Below are 18690 nucleotides of genomic sequence, written 5' to 3'. Positions count from 1 at the left end.
CTCACCAGGATAGACAACTGCATCGTTTCTTGGAGGATAGACGATCCTAAGGGATAAAATCCTGGCCCCATTGAAGTCAGTGACAAAACTCCCATTGACATGATTGGGACCTGAATTTCACCCGATGCATTTATTAATATATTGACCCGCTCTGGCCAAAGCCCCCTGGGTTCCTAATGCAGTATAATAAATAAAATACTGTTACAGATAAAAGACAACATGGCCCACCAGTAATCAGGATGAACTGCAGCAATGGTAGGGGAATTTGATTGTAATGAGCATGACTTGTGCTGAAAGTGGATAGGGGCAAGAGGCTGGGATTGTGGGTTTTAACAGGTCTGGCTTATTTCAATTTTCTTACCTTTAAGGGACTGTTAGACTTTCTTTTTGAGGATCAGCCAAATTTGTGTGTAGTTAGCAATGGAGCTGAGTGTCTTAAGATCTCAAAGAAGTTTTACCTGCATCATGCCTCCAAAGATCTTCTGCAGAGGCTGCGAAAAAAAGTAAGTACACATTTGTTTATTTTATGACTATCCAACCTTACTAAATTAGATTAGCTTTGCATCTCCATACTTTGTGCTGTTTGCACAATTGCACACGTTGTGGAATCATGTTAGGCATTAAAATCATGAATGTGCTTTCAAAAAATCTGAGGGGATAGAAAGAGGTAATTCAGAACATAGCAGTAGTTACTTGATTTAACAGTCTTTGAGCATAGCAGCAAAGAAACAGCCAATCAACATTATCATAAACCACAAGTAAAATTTTCTTCTAGGGTGGGATCCTCGTCACCCTGCCCCAATCCTTCAATCCCTTTATGCTGGGTAAGAGGGGCCCTAAAAGTTCTGCTTCTAGCTGGGGAAGGATTCCCCTGCCACAGGCACTGTGGTAGTCAGCATAAGGCTGCCTCCTGAGGACCCCCTCGCTAGTCCTGCTGTCTTAGAGGTCCAGAGCACCAACCAGTACAGAGATTCTGGGCAGCACTGTGGAATGCCATAACCTAGACAGGCCTCTTGTTGCAGCCTAGGATCCAGAGGGTGCAAAGGTGGCTTAAACCCACCATAACCTTCTCTCCCATGAGCAGCGGAGCTGTGAGCTCTGGGAGTCTTAGCAACACAGCACGGAATGTCACTTCCAAAGTCTTGATTTGTAAGCACACAGTGTTTAATAGCATTTTCAACAGTAGGGTGAGGATGGCCTTGTTAAATGAGTAAGCAAAATAATGAGCTCTAGATTGTTTTGTCCTATAAAAATAAATCCAAAGGATGGGGCACTGTAGAGTGTAAGGTTTCAGAATGGTAACCATGTTAGTCTGTATCAGCAAAATCAACGAGGAGTCCTTGTGGCACCTTAGAGACTAACACATTCATTTGGGCATAAGCTTTCATGGGCTAAAATCCGCTTCATCAGATGCATGGAGTGAAAAGTACAGTAAGCGGTGTGTGTATGTGTGTGTGTGTATATATATATAAAAAAATAAAAAGTGTGTGTGTGTGTGTGTGTGTATATATAGTACTTGAAAAGATGGGAGTTGCCTTACCAAGTGAGGGGGTCAGTGCTAATGAGGCCAGTGCAATCAAGGTGGGCGTCACCGATTTCCAACAGTTGACAAGAAGGTGAGAGTATCGGTAGAGGGACCCATCCACTCCCAGTCTTTATTCAGGCCTAATTTGATGTTGTCCAGTTTGCAAATTAATTCCAGTTCTGCAGTTTCTCATTGAAGTCTGTTTTTTGAAGTTTTTTTGTTGAAGAATTGTCAAAAAGAGTGTAAGCATCTTCCATTATGTAACCTGCAGTCAGGTCTGGTTTGAGTTTTTCCTTTTTAAATGAGTCTTCCACAAAGGCTGTTTTCATTTAGGAGGAAATGGAAACCTGTCTAGTTTTGTTATGAAAAGTGGATGGTTATTGTGACGTGCCAATATCTGGTGTTAGCCTCCTTTTATTAACTTCAACAATGTAGTAACAAAAGAACATGGTTTTACATTCTGCATGCAAGGAGCCTCAGTCTGGATTTAGACTCAAGGAGAACACTGGGTGTTTGAGCTGATGGCAATTTCCTGATAAACATGAGCGTGTGAGAAAAGCTAACTATGTTGGGCTAATTTAGAACCTGGGAATTTCCTCCCATCTTCAAGGCATTTTGGTAGCAGACCGGCTCTAATGTTACATGGACGTTAGCCCACATTTGTTTCAGTTGCTCCAGGAAGCTTCTGGAAAATGACACAGGTTTTGGCAGCATTCATTCACACAGTGTTATACCTGGCAGTTGTACCTACTTTTGTGAAACTAAACTGTTGCTTGGGCAGCAGTTTGTGGCAAACCTTTAAGTTAAGAACAGGGTTTTGGCCTTGTCATCTTTTTCTCGGTTACAGAATTCAAAATCTTAATTAAACTTACTGTCATTAAGAATAACTTATTCCATTTTTTTTCTAGACTAACATGAAAAGGAAAAACTCAGAGGTTAGGCCGATTGCTATGATACAATCTTTATGCATATGATAATTCTATCTGCTTGTGTAGCAGAACTGGGTGCAATTGACAATTTCTCCATTTTTTGGAGGTGTTTTTCTTAGTATAAAATGTTTTTTTCATGTAATCTATCTGCCCTATCTTAGGTATTTATATGGTCCCATATAAATACAATATATACAATAAATACATATAATATACAATACCATAGTATCAGGAAACCTCCGAATCTTTAATATATATTACCCTTGTAATAGCCCTCTGAGGAAGGGAAATGCTGTTATGCCCCTTTTACTGATGGGGAACTGAGGCACAGAGAGGCTAAGTGACTTGCCCTAGGTCACACAGTAAGTCTGTGGTGAAGCAGGGACTGGAACCCAGGTCTCCTAACTCCAAGGCTAGTGCCCTAACCACCAGGTCATTCTTCCTTTCTGCAGCTACCAGGGAGGGTGCCCACTATTTTTTTAACTCTGTAGCCTTTTAAAAAATGGGTGCCTTCACTGGGAGCTGCAGGATACACAGCACCTCTGAAAATCATCCCACTTAGTTAGGCACCTGAATATGGATTCAGGAGACTCTTTGGGCACCTGATTTTGAAAATGTTGTCCCAGCAGTTGTGGTGCTCATTTAGCACTCACTGCAGCTGTTCCTTGTGCAAGTTGCACGGTCATCTGTTTTAGAAAATCGGCTAATACTTCATTGTGGATTGGAAATAAGATCTAGTCAAACCGGTGTTAGACATTGAGCAACTCTCTGAGGGATTGTAAATATATCTTTGTGTTTTGTTTATCTTTGTTTAAAGGTAGATTTCTGTTTCGGTCTTTAACAGCACTTCAGTCACTTGATCTTTTAAATCTAAGTGAGTGGCAATGTAGTCTAAAGCTCAGGTTTTAAAATGTCAAGAGAAAGCATAGTCAACAAACCTTTTCATTTGTTCTGTGGTGGATAAACTGATTCCATGAACGGTTTCAGAGTAACAGCCGTGTTATTCTGTATTCGCAAAAAGAAAAGGAGGACTTGTGGCACCTTAGAGACTAACCAATTTATTAGAGCATAAGCTTTCGTGAGCTACAGCTCACTGAGCTGTAGCTCACGAAAGCTTATGCTCTAATAAATTGGTTAGTCTCTAAGGTGCCACAAGTCCTCCTTTTCTTTTTGATTCCATGAAGTATCCTGTTTAAAACAGATCACTATCTGCTGTCTGTTAACATTAGAGATCCCATGGCACAACTTACCTCCCCAATAAACCAAACCAAAACACTCCACGTGCACGTGGTTCTCCACCTGGGAGGATGAGCGGACATGATAGATGTTAGTCATGTTGCTTAATGTACTACTGGAAGGTGCTCAGATATTATGGTGAACAGCATGGTATAAGAATCTATATAGAATGACATCTTGAGTTTTCTCCTTTGTCTTTGACCATATTTCCCCTCCTGCTAGTGTAGTACAATATGATCTGCAGCATTTCTTATGGGAGCAGTACACTCAGCTGTAATATATGATTTGTAAAAGCTTTCAGATGAAAGGTGCTCTATATAAATAGAATATTTAAGCATCTTGAATGTGCACGAGGTTAAAATGTGCATTTTCCAAAAGCTATGAAGTTGCAGTAGCTGATTCCAAAACAGCCAAAACTAAGTAAGTGATAGTAAAATACAAAATCTATATAGGGCTTTATATATTTAAGAACTTGTAATGTTTCACTGAGGGAAAGTGTTTCAGAGCAAAACTTTACCTTCTTTATAGATCCTTCAGCATATAAATTTATAATGGAAAAAATTAGATGACTGAATATTCTGTTTACATATTTAGTGAATTTTGTCTATTTGAAGTTCAAATTTCTGCAATGTTTTTGCTGTAGGACTAGCTCATGACAAACATTCAAACTTGCTGGTGGTTAGCAAGTCTTGTGGGCTTGTTTTTGGTACCCTGATTGGATAACTTATGTAGCTAACAACACAAATAACTGTTACAATCAAACATGTAGATTGAAATATGCATTAATGGAATATTTAATGTTTTTCATAAGTGTTTTGACTTCTAAAGTTTGGCTTCTGACAAGCAACTACAAGTCACAAAGTCTCATCTAAATTCAACAAAAAATACAGTGAATTCTTATGCATTTTTTCACTATACACTCATTTTAATGGAAATGAATCCTTTTCATAAAGGAAGATGGGGAGGAGGTTTTCACCACGCATTCTGCTTGAGAGATTTTGATTAGGGCCTAATGTCTTTGCCACAGGAACATTCCTATCCCAGTGAGGCAGAGCTAAAGGAACAGCTGCAGCAGGAGATACAATGGCAAATTTTTCGCAAAGCAGCTTTAAAGAGCACAGTTCAACAGATTGAATTGAAACGCAAACTGCTTCAGCATTCCTATATGAGTAAAGGGCTTTACACATGGTGTAAGAACTGACGTGTGCACAAATTTCTGTCAACAGTGAAGCTATAAGGTACAGGTCACTACCCACTAAAGCGGCTAAAAGGTCCATCTCCAGACCACAAAATCTTGTGAAAGATGGCGGTATTAAATCAGGCCTGTAGTTTCTTCATTTTTAGGGTAGGCTACAATGGTGAAAACTTTCAGGGAACTGTTTTTCCCTGTATTTCTTAAATCATTAAAAACACTCTTTCCTTCATGTTAACTCCCTCTATGACAGACATCTGGTTTTGAATGATTGGTACACACGCTCCATTGGTATCTGTACCATTCTTCTACCCAACTCCTATCAACAAGTGAAGGAGCATGAAGTAAGTTTCTTCTAGATAATTAATACCCCCTGGCTGGGAGTATCATAGCAGCTATTATCTACTGATGGTACGCATTTCAGTATGATTGATTGGATTAAAATGACACTGCTTCTTGCTGATGCTAACAATAGCGGAGTTAGGCCTTGTCTACACTACGAAATTAGGTCGATTTTATAGAAGTCGATTGTTAGAAACCAATTTTATACAGTCGATTGCGTATGTTCCCACTAAGCACATTAAGTCGGTGGAGTGCATCCTCACTACCGTGGCTATCATTGACTTACAGAGCGGTGCACTGTGGGTAGCTATCCCACAGTTCCCGCAGTCTCCGCTGCCTATTGGAATTCTGGATTAAGCTCCTACTGCCTGATCGGGCAAAAACATTGTCACGGGTGGTTTTGGGTACATGTTGTCAAGTGCCCCTCCCGCCCCCGGTGAAAGCAACAGCAGACAATTGTTTTGCGCCTTTTTTTCTGGGTTACCCATGCAGACACCATACCATGGCAAGCATGGAGCCCGCTCAGCTCACTGTCACCGTATATCTCCTGGGTGCTGCTGGCAGACGCGATAATGCATTGCTACACAGCAGCAGGTCGTTGCCTTCACGGCAGACGGTGCAGTAGGACTGATAACCATCATACGCCTCCTGGGTGCTCATGGCAGACCTCAGTGAGGTTGATCGGGGCGCCTGGACAGACCTGGCTATCCTCCTCTTAGAGCATCAAAAGGGAGCCCGAGACTCCAGGTCATTCTCTTCTTTAAAGTTTCTTCTCATGGAGATTCAGTCCTGCCTGGAATATCATGCGAGCTGGAGGCTTATGCCTCAGACTGCTCTCCCAGCTGAGAGCATCGCGCGGTTGCACCTACCCCAGCCTGCCCCTTGCTCCCATGGCTCATGAAGTCTGGACAGTAGTAAGCAGCAGTTCAACTATAGGCTGAGCAAGTGCAGAATGGTGGTAGAATGCGCCTTTGGACATTTAAAAGCTCGCTGGCACTGTTTGCTGACTAGGTCCGACCTCAACGCAACCAACTTCCCATTGTTATTGCTGCTTGCTCCATAATATCTGTGAGAGTAAGGGGGAGATGTTTATGGCGGGGTGGGAGGTTGAGGCAAATCGCCTGGTGTCCGATTTTGAGCAGCCAGACACCAGGACGATTAGAAGAGCACAGCAAGGTGTGCTGTTCATCAGAGGCTTTGAAAACCAGTTTCATGACTGGCCAGGCTTCGGTGTGACAGTTGTGTGTGTTTCTCCTTGATGCAAACCTGCCCCCTTTGCTGATCTTAATTCCCTGTAAGCCAACCACCCTCCCCCCTTTGAAATAAAGTAACTATTGTTTTGAAACCATGCATTCTTTCTTTATTAATTAAAAAAAAAAAAGATAACTGACAGGGTAGCCTGGATGGGGTGAGGGAGGAGGGAAGGACGAGGCCACATGGCTTATTGTAGCCACACTAAAAATCAAACTGTTTGAATGACAGCTTTCTGTTGCTTGGGCCATCCTCTGGAATGGAGTGGCTGGGTGCCTGGAGCCTCCTCCACGTTCTTGGGCATCTGGGTGAGGAGGCTATGGAACATGAGGAGGAGGGTAGGCGGTTATACAGTGGATGCAGTGGGGGTCTGTGCTCTTGTTGGCTTTCCTGCAGCTTCAACAGGTGCATCATCATGTCCATTTGCTCCCCCATTAGCCTCAGCATCGCATCCTGTGTCTGCTCTTCATGCTCACTTAATTCTTTCCTGGCCTCTGCCCCTGAATGCCTCCATGCATTAAGCTGTGCCCCATCAGTGCGGGAGGACTGCATAAGCTAGGAAAACATGTCATCATGAGTGTGGTTTTTTTCGCCTTCTAATCTGCGATAACCTCAGGGACGGAGATGATAGGGGAAGCATAGAAACATTCTACAATTCTGGGGGGACTGCATGATCACCAGTGCTGCTGAGTTGCCACGTTGACCAAACAGGAAATGAAATTCAAAAGTTCCCAGGGCTTTTCCTGTGTACCTGGCTAGTGCATCAGAGTTCAAAGTGCTGCCCAGAGCAGTCACAATGGAGCACTCTGGGATAGTTCCTGCAGGCCAATACCGTTGATTTGCGTCCACACTACCCCAAATTTGACCCAGCAAGTTTGATTTTAGTGCTACTCCCCTCATCGGGGAGGAGTACAGAAGTTGATTTAAGAGCCCTTTAGGTCGACAGAGCGGGGTTGATTGTGTGGACACAGTCATTTTTAAATCTACCTAACGTGGCTAAATTTGACCTAACGCCGTAGCGTAGACCAGGCCTTAGACTTGTGTGGTATCCCTTGTACAAAAAGGCTACTACTCCATTGGGGAGAGAAATCAGGAAAAAACCCTACAGGAAAGGGTCAGAATATTTGCTGCTGGAAAAAATAGTGCATGAAAAATGCAGAATTTGCTGTAGTGAAAAGCAGAAGAATACTATTTTAAACACTTTGAAGTTGAATCCGAGGTTGTAGAATTCTGTAGTCTATATGAACAAACAGGCTGACAGCCTTGGAAGAAACAGTGAAGAAGCTGCTATTGTGTTGTCACCACCCTGGGTTTTACCTTTAAAATAAACTGCCTTAATTAACCTTTTCAGTTGTACCTTATTTCTTTTACTGTTAGCTGATTGTTTTACATTTTCAAACATGTCAAAATCATGCGTTAGTGTATGTAATTTAATTGAATCAGAAGTATATTCTGACCTCCAGTTACTTGTTTACTTAAAACAAACATTCACTTTCGTTGGCAACTGTTTTTATAATTATGTATTTAAAATATTGTAAAATGCCTGTTTTCTATCCTTGGACTCAAATCTGTTACGACTGCTTTCCTCCTGTGGTATTAGAGTGCATAATTTCAAGAAAATATCCTTACTTGATGGTTCAGTCTAGGAGAGAAGGGATGAGTGGCATGTTACTGATTTTATTTGAATCTTCTGTTAAGAAAACTGATGCTGCTGCTTCTACATTTGAAATATTTAAAGTTACTTTAAGCTTGTTCTTTGTTACAGCTAATGATAGCAAATAAAATCACAACAAATGCAAGCTAATCTATGTTAAGACTTTATTATATTCAGGTAAAATCATAAAGTAAAAGCTCAGTGCAACAAGAAACTTTTGAGGAACAACAAAACATCCATGAACTGTGGCTGAATGATACCTTGCCATGGTCACATGGGGGACAAACGTGCTTGTAAGAGCAAAAGCATTATAGAGGGACAGAATACCCTTTTTATTAGAATTGTAATGGTGGTGCTTTATTTCCTATATGAAGAGTCTTGTTCAGTAGGTATTAAGGGCTGCATGAAAGTCTACTGCAGAACAAGAAATGGGGAATGAATGTAACTAAGACAGAAAAATCCTAAAGAACCCAACTCTTATCCAAAACATCTAGAACTTTAATATTTACTCTTCCACCCTTAAACACTTTCAAGAGCGACGGATGGCATAACTCTTTGAAGATGATGATTGACAAACTGTTACTATCATTTTTACCCCAGTACAAGAGGGATGGCAAACTTGAGAAGCCACTTATTGTACGTTTACAGTAGGGACAAAAAATCACTTTTACAGCTTGCATTCATTCCAGTTGAGGTGGTAGCACAGCAAAAGCATCTCCTACTGAGCCCGTTGAATTAAAATGTATCTCAGCCGTCATGTTCTAGTCTAAATCTGTCCACCCAAACATAAGAAATATGCAGTAGTATATGAAGAGAGTGCTACAGTATTTCACAATTTTTTAAATTAAACACTTTGCTAAGGCCCTTTTTTACATTTCTCCACCCCATCTACAGTAGGGATACATAATACGTAAACATTTATTGAATTAGCACTTAGTTGAGGTAGCAGGTGAGAACAGGGACAGCAGTATCAAGGTACTGTACTGCAAAGCAGATGCCATTTCTAACAAAACATAAATGGAGGCACTACTTTGTGTTAGTCTTCTTACATTTTGGCAATGATATTAACTAATGAAACAAAAAGGAGATCTCTCTCCATTGGAAAAAAATCCTTCCATAAAGCAACACTATTACCAAAAAAGCCCTCAAACTAAAGACAGCCTTCAGGAGTCTTGTACATCAGCAGCTTAAGATCTTCACACAAATTCTACCATTTTGAGAAGTTACCCTGCTAGTTCCCTGGTGAACATGAAAACATGTACATTCAAGTGAAGAACACCACAAACATGGTAAAGCAGATTCATACGCACAGGAAAAAGTTCGTAATTCTGTTGGTAGATTTTGCCTTTTTTCTACTTTGGTTTCAAATAAAAAGGTTCCAGAGTACACAGTGGAAATGACGCTTTTCAAGCTGATCCCTGGACCAGTATTCTCTTAACAGAATGTATGTGCACATTTTTTTTTTAAACACATTCCTTTCCTTACAAGATCTTAGGAATTGGCAGACCTGAAATCTAAGGCATATACTCTAGCAAACAGCTTTCCAAGAAATTCCGGCAAGTGGATGCTGCCTGGTATGTTTGCTGACAGGTGGGTTACCAGTATGATCGTTTCTCTCCTGCTCTTTCCAAGGTACGTTTCAGAAGATAAACTGCAGCATGAAGTCCCCCTACGTTCACCCAGACTGTATGACCCTTTTGCCACAAGTGTCCCATTTTTGACAAGGCCTACAATGCACACACACAAAAAAAGTGAAAATTAGTATAAGTGGAGCTGAAGCCTATGAATAAGGTTGCCTAACAATTTCCATTATGAGCCTCTGTTCAGAGACTAATTTTTGCCAAACTTTAATCATTCAAAGCTGAAATTTTCCAGGAAGTTTTCACTCTTCCTTAAGTGATTTTTTTTTTTAAAAGAAAGCTTCAGTGAAAATTGTTCTGTCATTTCCAAGAATGAGGTTGGGGAAGTGGTAGCTGCACCAATGTTTAAAAAAAAAAAAAAATCTCCCAAACATTTCTTTTAGCACTTCCATGCATTGGAGCAGGAACTTGAAATGTAAAAGAATATTCATGTTGCAAAATTAGGAAATGCTAGAATTAAAGTTGCTCATGCAACCTTCATTCACTACCTTGGGTGTGTGCACTGATACTCTGATATGATCACATACTATTTTTGTGCAGACCCCTGCCTCCTTCTGTACACAGCATGGACAGTGAATTAGGTAGAAGCATGCAAAAAAAGAAAGCAAGTTTTCTTATCTTTAAGATACAGGTCTAGGAAAGCTGTGTTCTATTCCTGGCTCTGCCATGGGCTTCCTATATGATGCGCATCAAGATTATCATAATGCATATATGCAAGGGGGTTGCACAAGCAATTTTAATTCTCATATTTCCTAACTTAAGTGCTTGACTCTGCTACCTTAATGTTCTTATCATTTTGTGGGTAAATTTATTATACTGAGAATACACACACTGATCCTTCGCTTTTGGGATGTACAGGTCAAACGCTTGGGGATCCTGAATGTATAAGTAGTTGTACTTAAATTTCTTTTCTGACCTTTGAACAGTGTGCCATATGTTATGTTTTAGTAATTCAGTTTTCCTAGGCTTTTAGAGTGGGAGGAGCAAAGGACATATGAAGAGAATCAGTCTGTTGTGGAGTTGGGCTGATTTTTTGAAGGGAGCTGGGAGATGTTGGGGTGTATTTTTTTCCTAAGAGTGTCTGAAGATGTTTCAGTTAGCATGTGTGTGCTTTTAGTTTTTGTAATATGCCTAGAAATTTGAAAGACAAGGAAGTCCAATTTGAAAGGTAAATTTCTCTAAATTTGTAGTAATGATTCAATTTGACTTGGATGACATGGTGGATAAATATACAGATAATATATTGTCAGAAGCATGAATTTTACATTTTTTTTTTAATTAAGTTCATCCTTGTAATTTAGGTCTAATCACTTCTAAAACTTAAACAGCAGAAATATATTCCTTAGAAAGGGAGGTGAAATCTGTAAGGTAACTTTACTGCAGAAGAGAATCTAGTATCTAGTTCAGAAAGAACATTTTAAATTTGAATATCCATTCATTTTGAATACAGTTTTAGGCCTGATGCGTAAGTTGACTTTTCTGTCTTTGAGGGTGTTTATAAGAGTAAAAAAAAATCACTAAAAGAAATGCCTAAGAACAATCTGATTCTATACCTTGGCAAAACATTTCCTGTCTTGGGTAAGTAGCACAGCTCTGCCTGTCCCAGGCCTGCAGATGCGACTCATCTCCATAAGGCAAGCTGGATAGAGATCCCAGTTCTTCTTTTTAGATCCTATCCTAGGATGAAAATTTAGACTTGTACAGTGAGCAGAGCAGTTGAAAACAATTCCTTTTCAGTTAGTCTTTCTTGCAGGGCTTAGTTTGATATTTTTTTCCTTTTCCTTTCCACCTTTACTTCCAATAAAAGGACGTCTTACTAATGCTCCACTCCATCAGTTAATCAAGTAATTAAGTTACCTCATAGAAAAAACACCCACATGCTTTTTCCAGTAGTAAGTACACTAAAAGTTACAGCAATAGTAACATGGTTAAGTTACATCTAGCAACTACAAATGACTTGCAATCTTCTCTCCACCCGAACCCCTCCTCCCAAATCTAGGTTCCTGAATTAATAAGCAGGTCTGGCTCTCAGACAAATCACTGCAATACATTAGTTGCTGCTATTTCATGGAAGTTTCCAATAAGTTATTTGAAATCAAAATGTGATTCTGAATGTCTTGTAACTGTATGCACTTGAATGAAATAAGGGCTTTTATCAATGTTTACTGAATATATTTATTATGAGTCAAGGTATTCTATGAAACCCTCCAAAAACACGATATAAAAGCATTTAGAAAAGCCACCATGAAACTGGCAGAAGCTTTTATAATCTATAGTTTAAAATTGCTACACTGATTAGCTTGAAAATTAGAAATGCTTGGATTAAACATTGTATACCATGTTTCAAACCAGAGTGAATTTTCAGAATTTGTGAAGTGTTTTGAAGATGAAGGCTATAAAAGTACTGACAAGAATTATGGCAGAGTCAGAGACTCTAGAAATTCTAGCAGACCTTTAGTGGTAGTAGCAACAGGAAATACTGCTACATGGTTCAGTCAAATACAGTAACCTTAAAAACTATTTCAAAATAATGATTTGCACCTCTTTCCAAATGGCATGTCTGTTACAATAACATCCACAGAGCTGGTCCTCAAGGGGAGATTGCAGATATCCCACTGAATGGTATCTATGGGTATGCCCCAGGAAGTACCACTGCAAATAAAGGCATTCAATATCAGGCATGATTTACTTCAAAAAGGTTTTCAAATAAAAAATACCCATGGTATTATGTCAAACAGGAATATATTAAAAACAAAATGAAACAAATCCATGAGAAAGGGATTTCTTTATACAAACAGCTGTGCCACAAATCCACGTACACTTCTCTTACCTTTCTTTATTCTGATTTTTCTTCAACAAAGAGCAGATGTTATTTGCTGCTCTTTTCACAGCCTGTGGATTGTTATCACCTGCAATATGATAACAGCTAGGCCACTCCGTAGCCCCCTGAAAATGGAAAAAAAAATTGATAAAATCTGTTATGCTGGAATTGGTGAATTAAAAAGACCCAAAGAAAACAGTAACCTACCTGTAAATGACAGAATAAACCCGTAACAGACAACTTTCAGCTTCAATATTCCTTGCAATATATCTATTTCATATATTAGTCATTTTCAATGACCTAACAATACTCTGGAATTTAGTTAATTCCCTCTGCAGCTTGCATGAGGAAGGTGAAGCCACTAAGGGTAAGTATATTATTTGTAGTTGTTTGAAAGTCGAGATCTTTGATGTTTGGCTGCTTCACTTGCTGAATATCAGTAAGCTTGTATCTGACTCATTTAAAATACACAGGATTCAGTTATGTCACTGTTTAGGCCCCTTTCCTAATTTAAATAAAGACCAAAAGAAGGATTACCTCTATTGGTATAGCTCCAGTTCCACTCATTGGATCAATTATAATGTCAGTTGGCTGAGGATCACAGAGCCTGAAGAACAGAAGAAACTATATTAAAGGAAAGTTTTAGCAGATGCAAAAGTTTCTACAGACAAGGTAAACTGGAGAACTATTTAAATTCTTCAAATTATTCTATTCCCACAAAGTAAGGAAATCTTGAAATCACTTGAAAACAATGTTTGTTTAACTTTATATACAGTGACATGTTAAAATATGTTGAAGGATGCCAATAACAAGTGTTATGAGCATAGGCTATAGTCACGGCACACTTTTCCTGGGCTGCAAAACGTTCACGATGTTTGTTTGAGCTCTGTCTGTTTGTAACTAAGAAGGACTTTTCAGAAAAGAATCAAGGAGCTTAGTTTCTAGAACAAAATTACATAACAATGAAAAATATACAACTAAATGACTGCACTGACCTTAGCATACCATAAGCAAGGGTGGATCGAAGAGTTGTGGGTCCAAAATGTGTAATATTTCTTCTGTGAAGACTCTCTTCAGTTAATGCAATGCCCACCACTACTTCATTATTGTGAATGTTCAAGAGAACCTAGGATAAAATTAACTACTATGTAGGAGTAACAAATTTTAAATAGTGTACTTAAATATTTACACTATGCTTGAGTCTTACAGGATTCTTTACAAGTAGTAATGTTTATGAAGAGTTTTGAGATCTAGGAAGAAAGTGCTATGTGAATGTTCAAGTTCATTAATATTTTGGGGTCTGTCTAAAGCTCATTATTTTTGCACATACATAGTTTATTTTTAATCCAAGATTGCAGAGCACTCAACATTGAGCTAAATGCTCCTCTGAAGTAAGTAAGGTTTCAGAGTAGCAGCCGTGTTAGTCTGTATCCACAAAAGGAAAAGGAGTACTTGTGGCACCTTAGAGACTAGTCTCTAAGGTGCCACAAGTACTCCTTTTCTTTTTGAAGTAAGTATTTTTCTCATTTGTAAAATGAGGATATGAAGCAGATACTGGGTATCAGTGGCAAAACAACAATAAAAAGCAGTTCTCCTGGTTCCCAGTATTGTACCCTAACCCGTAGGGAACACTGAGAACTTATTCAAGGCTACTGAGCCAACATAAATGCTTCATTTCAGGTCTCTCTCTCCCTCCCTCTGCCCCATACACACAAAAAATGTTCATTTAAGATTGAACCTAATTTTCAAGTCTCCAACTTTCCATAATGAGAAACCACAAGTTGACAATAACTACTCAGTCCCTGATATGAATATTTTTTCCGGTTCAGCTGGTGCATACACATATGATTAATAGATTCTAAGGCCAGAAAGGACCACTGTGATCATCTAGACTGCTCTCCTGCTAACACAGGCCACAGGACTTCCTTGAATTAATTCCTGTTTGAATTAGAGCATCTCTTTTAGAAAAACATCCTATTTTGATTTAAAAATTGCCAGTGATAGAGAATACACTGCAATCCTTATAAATTGGTTAATTGGTACAATGGTTAATTAGGCTATTAAAAATTTACACCTTATTTCAGTCTGAATTTACCTAGCTTCAACTTCCAGCTATTGGATCTTGTTATACCTTTGCCTGGTAGATTAAAGAGCCCACTATCAAATTTATGTTATCTATGTGGGTACTTATATACTGTGATCAAGTATGAAGTATCACAGGTGCTAATTACAAGAGATTAAAAAATACACACAAGCCCCTTAAACTTGAAAGTCACAGAAATTAAGTTAAATTTGATTTCTTAGAATAAAATTATGTCATTGCTTCTACTATGAAACAACTTTTTCCCCTGGAGTGGTAGTGACATATAAACATATTGGCTTAAGCAAAGATACATGAAGGTTCTGAAGTAAAGCAGCAACTCATGTATAGGTGTAAATATATGTGAATATTATTGAAAAATACTGGTGCATTGTACCTCCACATCAAAGTTGGTCATGTCAGCCTTCCACTGGAAGTAATCTTGCACAGCTCCACCAAAGTCTCTTGCTGCATCATTCGATGTAAAACTATGTTTGTCACCTGCTCTATTGCATGTAACACGGAATTTCAGCACCTGATCTTCTGCTTCACCTTTCTTGCAGTCGCCAGCTTGGTTTTCATTTCCAGTTATATTCAGGAATTCATCTTTGCCATCTGATTGGTCATCTGCTAGGATCATTTCCTGTGTCTCTTCTGCATTCTGTTCAGCAGATTTCAAGCCTGGGGTATTTTGTGCATGGTCAAGCAACTCTTTATCAGCATCTTTTTGATTTGCTCTGTCCTTTCCTCCATCATCATTCAGCTTTTCTTTGCTTGCACTACTCTGTTGATTTTGTTTTTTATGTTTTGTCTTTCTCTTCTTGAGGTTGGTATTTAACTTCCATACTTTCAAAGGGTCAATCCAGGGCAGTTTTTTAGCCAGGTCCTCCAAATCCTTTAGAGTATCTTCCTGTAAAAGATCACAGGATCACCAGAATATTCAATAATGTGTTTTGGCAAATTTTATAGGCAACTTTCATTTACTACTGGGTGACCTTGGATAAGTCATATCCCACTCCCCGCCTCAGTTTCCTCATCTGTAAAAAGGGGATAATGATACTTACCTCCTTCTGTAAAGCACTTTGAGATTTACTGACGAAAAGTGCTATATAAGGAATGCATATGATTATTATTTAAAGGACTAAGAAGTCATTATTTAAAGGACTGTCAATTTTGATAATGCACCTCAATCTGACCCGCAACACCCCATCTACCCCAATCCTGGACTTTGCCTGAGCAAAATATGCAACTAATATGGAATAGTGCTAGACTACCTGGTGGTTCTTTCACTTGAACAAACATTTAAGAGGAACCTGGAAAGTGTATGGCACACAAAATAAAAAACAATCCCTTAAAACAATCCCTTCCCCCAAGACTAATAATTCTAAATCTACTCTTACATTAGAAAATTTTTTTTAATGAGGAATTCAATGTTTATTTTTTATTTTCATTTATTTAAAAAAAAATCACACCTATCTGAAGATTTGGGTACAGAGATACCTTACCTTAGTTTCTTTAAACTGATAATCTGTAAACTCCTGAACAACAACAAATAAATTATCCACAGATCTTAAACGATGAACCTAAAATAAATTACAAACAATGGTAATGTTACTAGCCATAGGTAAATGTCTGTAATTAAAACTTGGTCTGGTTACATCTAGACTTAAGGTACAGCAGTGCAACTATTTTGAGGCTGAATATTTATTTGATGCTTTAATATTGTAAAAACTAAAAATATTTCTAGTTTCTGTAAATTCTTTCCCACTACTATTGTTTGTGTGCACATAGCTCCTTTTCAGCACCACCTGTGATCATCACAAAGACATAAGGTAGAATGGGGAGAAAAACTCCTTGCACAGTTTCAGGTTATTTGCATCTGACTTAATTTACTGTTGTCGAAGAAAAAAATCTGAACTTAGTTCTTGAAATGTAAGTAAAGGAGGGAAGGGTTTTTAAATAATTTGTATTCAAATATATATTAAGTGGTAGATTTTAATACTAGAATGTTTTGATAATGAGGGGGAACTTAAACTATTTATATTTTTAAAAATTCTTTTCATGTTTAGTCACAAAGGTCAAGGGAATAAAAAGAATAGGATATCTATGAGATCTTTAAAAAATTCTACAAGTTGTGTAGTTTTGCAGTTTAATAGCAGTCATGTTTGAGTCCAGGGGTGGCTGTATTTCAGCTGCAGGTGAAATAGTTGCTGAACGCACAGAATTAGTCCTTCAGGATAAAAAGCATTATATATCATTAACTTAACAGGATCATAACATTAGAAATGAACCCAGCACTACTTCTGAAGAATGAACACTCAATGTTTAACATTCATAATACTCAATCCATATATAGAAAATCACTAATTGATCATTTAGAACTGTCCTGTACATTAAAGGAGAAATGTGTATTTTAGGGGGGACAGAAGGTCAAGCCCAGGATAAAAGAGAAAGAAAGGAATACTAATAAACTCCTAAACTAGAAAAATGACCCAAGGAACAAAACATGCAAACCTGTGAAAGTTTCTCTACTGAAATTTCAAAATAGATTTTCCCTCGGTCCTTGCTTATTCTGGACTGTGATCCTAATTTCTCTTTCACTTCATCTGCTGCTGTCAACTCAAAGCCAGTTGGTACAGTAGCTCCAATCGTGACCACGATATCTTTCAGGCTTGAGCTGGGATCACTTTCTAAGTTTTCAGTTAAAGGTTTAGGGGTGTTATCGAGGTTCACTTCAGCTAAGGTGGCAGAAGCCTCTTCAATATCTGACATTTTTACAGCACTTCAGACCCCCGTGCAGGTCTATTATGTACCGAAGGATTGTAAGGTAGTGGCAGTAGCACTTCTGCAAAGAAAAACATGGCCTAAGCATGGCATACAGGAGTCAACTTTTAATGCTATTCATCTGAGCGAGGAGGCGCTGAATAAAGACCAGTGTGGATCAAGCCAGGTCACCGAGATGTCAAACCCTATGTATTTTGAGCCTTCACCATGCAAGGGGAACACTCCTACCACTAGCCAGCGCTCTTTGAAGCAGCTTGTTGAGGGCAATGCTGCCCGAGCAGCTGGGGGATCTCCCCGCCACCTAGCTCCCGCTTTGCCACAGCGAACCCACCCACCTACCGCGCTAGTTGGGGAGGGGGCGGGACGCGCTCCCGCCTTTCCCACCCCACGGGGCTCAGGGCAGCGCGGGCTGGCGGGTGGCCCCCAGCAGAGACTTCACCTCAGAGGCCGGGGTGGACACGGCTTCGCCGAGTCTCCTGGGGGCTCCCCACTTTCCCTACGGCCGCTCACCCCCAACCCGCTCCCAGGGGACGCTGCTCTCCTGGACCCCCCCCCGGCCGAGCTGCCTGCCAAGGACGCAGCTCTGGCCGCCCCAACGCTGGAGGGGGATACACAGACACCGGTCTCCAGGCACCGCACGTCTTAGTTACCGGCGCCAACAGGCACTACCACGCACGCCTGCAACGCTACTTCCGGTTCCGGGAAGTCAAGCGCTGCCAAGCACTTCCGGGTCGGGCCCCCTCTTCTTCCCCGAGGTCTTGACGTGAGTGCGTGCGACGCAGGCGCCTAGTTTCTCGCTCATGCGCAGTACTCGGCGGTGGACTGTTGCTATGGGAACTAGGCGGCCCACCAGGCTTGAGGGGTGTTTCCTCCTGAGCGTGCCCGGCCGGCTCGTCTTGGCGTTGTAGGGCTCACGGCAGACGTGGCTTTGGGGTCTAATCGAGCACATCGGCAGGAGATAGAGCTGGTTCCCGAGGGATACTTCCTCGCCGAGCCGCGCTCCGGGCCGGGCCCCTCCGAGCTCGGACATGAGCTGAGAGTCAGAAGGCCCCAGGCTGTCGCCCTAGGTCTGCTGTAGACTTGTCCAAGGGGATCCAATAAGTTATTTTGCGGCCTGATCAGAAAGCCTGTTGAAATCAGTGGCAGTCTTTCCTTTTCGGAGCCAGATTTTCAGAAGTTTTGGGCACCCCCAGCTGTTGTGCAAATTACGCTCTTAATTCTTCTGTGACTCAGTGT

At 40.1% G+C, this 18690-nt stretch overlaps 2 protein-coding genes across 14 annotated transcripts in view; one reads left to right on the top strand and one right to left on the bottom strand.

Annotated features, from left to right (window-relative positions):
• Positions 1 to 7874, top strand: part of LOC140914116 (cyclic nucleotide-binding domain-containing protein 2-like) — a 33341-nt gene extending 25467 nt beyond the window's left edge. For all 8 annotated transcript variants that reach the window (XM_073351218.1, XM_073351216.1, XM_073351217.1 and 5 more), the window contains 2 exons: positions 369 to 503; positions 4718 to 7874. In XM_073351218.1, the coding sequence (XP_073207319.1) occupies positions 369 to 503; positions 4718 to 4891 (309 nt within the window). In that variant the 3' untranslated portion in view covers positions 4892 to 7874. The remainder of the gene's footprint in view (positions 1 to 368; positions 504 to 4717) is intronic.
• A 402-nt stretch (positions 7875 to 8276) lies between these two features.
• THUMPD3 (THUMP domain 3 tRNA guanosine methyltransferase) lies at positions 8277 to 18192 on the bottom strand. Of its 6 annotated transcripts, none has more exons than XM_073351225.1 (10): positions 18105 to 18192; positions 17185 to 17515; positions 16176 to 16253; positions 15068 to 15580; positions 13586 to 13716; positions 13128 to 13197; positions 12600 to 12715; positions 12311 to 12421; positions 11323 to 11446; positions 8277 to 9856 (listed from the first exon to the last, which is right to left on the bottom strand). In XM_073351225.1, exons 2-10 carry the CDS (start codon positions 17440 to 17442, stop codon positions 9725 to 9727), a joined length of 1533 nt encoding a protein of 510 aa, XP_073207326.1. In that variant the 5' UTR covers positions 17443 to 17515; positions 18105 to 18192; the 3' UTR covers positions 8277 to 9724. The 6 variants fall into 6 exon arrangements, with proteins under 6 accessions (XP_073207326.1, XP_073207329.1, XP_073207327.1 ...); XM_073351228.1 differs by lacking the exon at positions 18105 to 18192 and adding an exon at positions 17965 to 18096; XM_073351226.1 differs by lacking the exon at positions 18105 to 18192 and adding an exon at positions 17894 to 17982.
• Positions 18193 to 18690: the final 498 nt, after the last annotated feature.

Source organism: Lepidochelys kempii, chromosome 7 (genome assembly GCF_965140265.1).
Source record: "Lepidochelys kempii isolate rLepKem1 chromosome 7, rLepKem1.hap2, whole genome shotgun sequence".
Classification (NCBI taxonomy): Eukaryota; Metazoa; Chordata; order Testudines; family Cheloniidae; genus Lepidochelys; species Lepidochelys kempii.
This window is presented reverse-complemented; position numbering and strand designations above follow the sequence as displayed.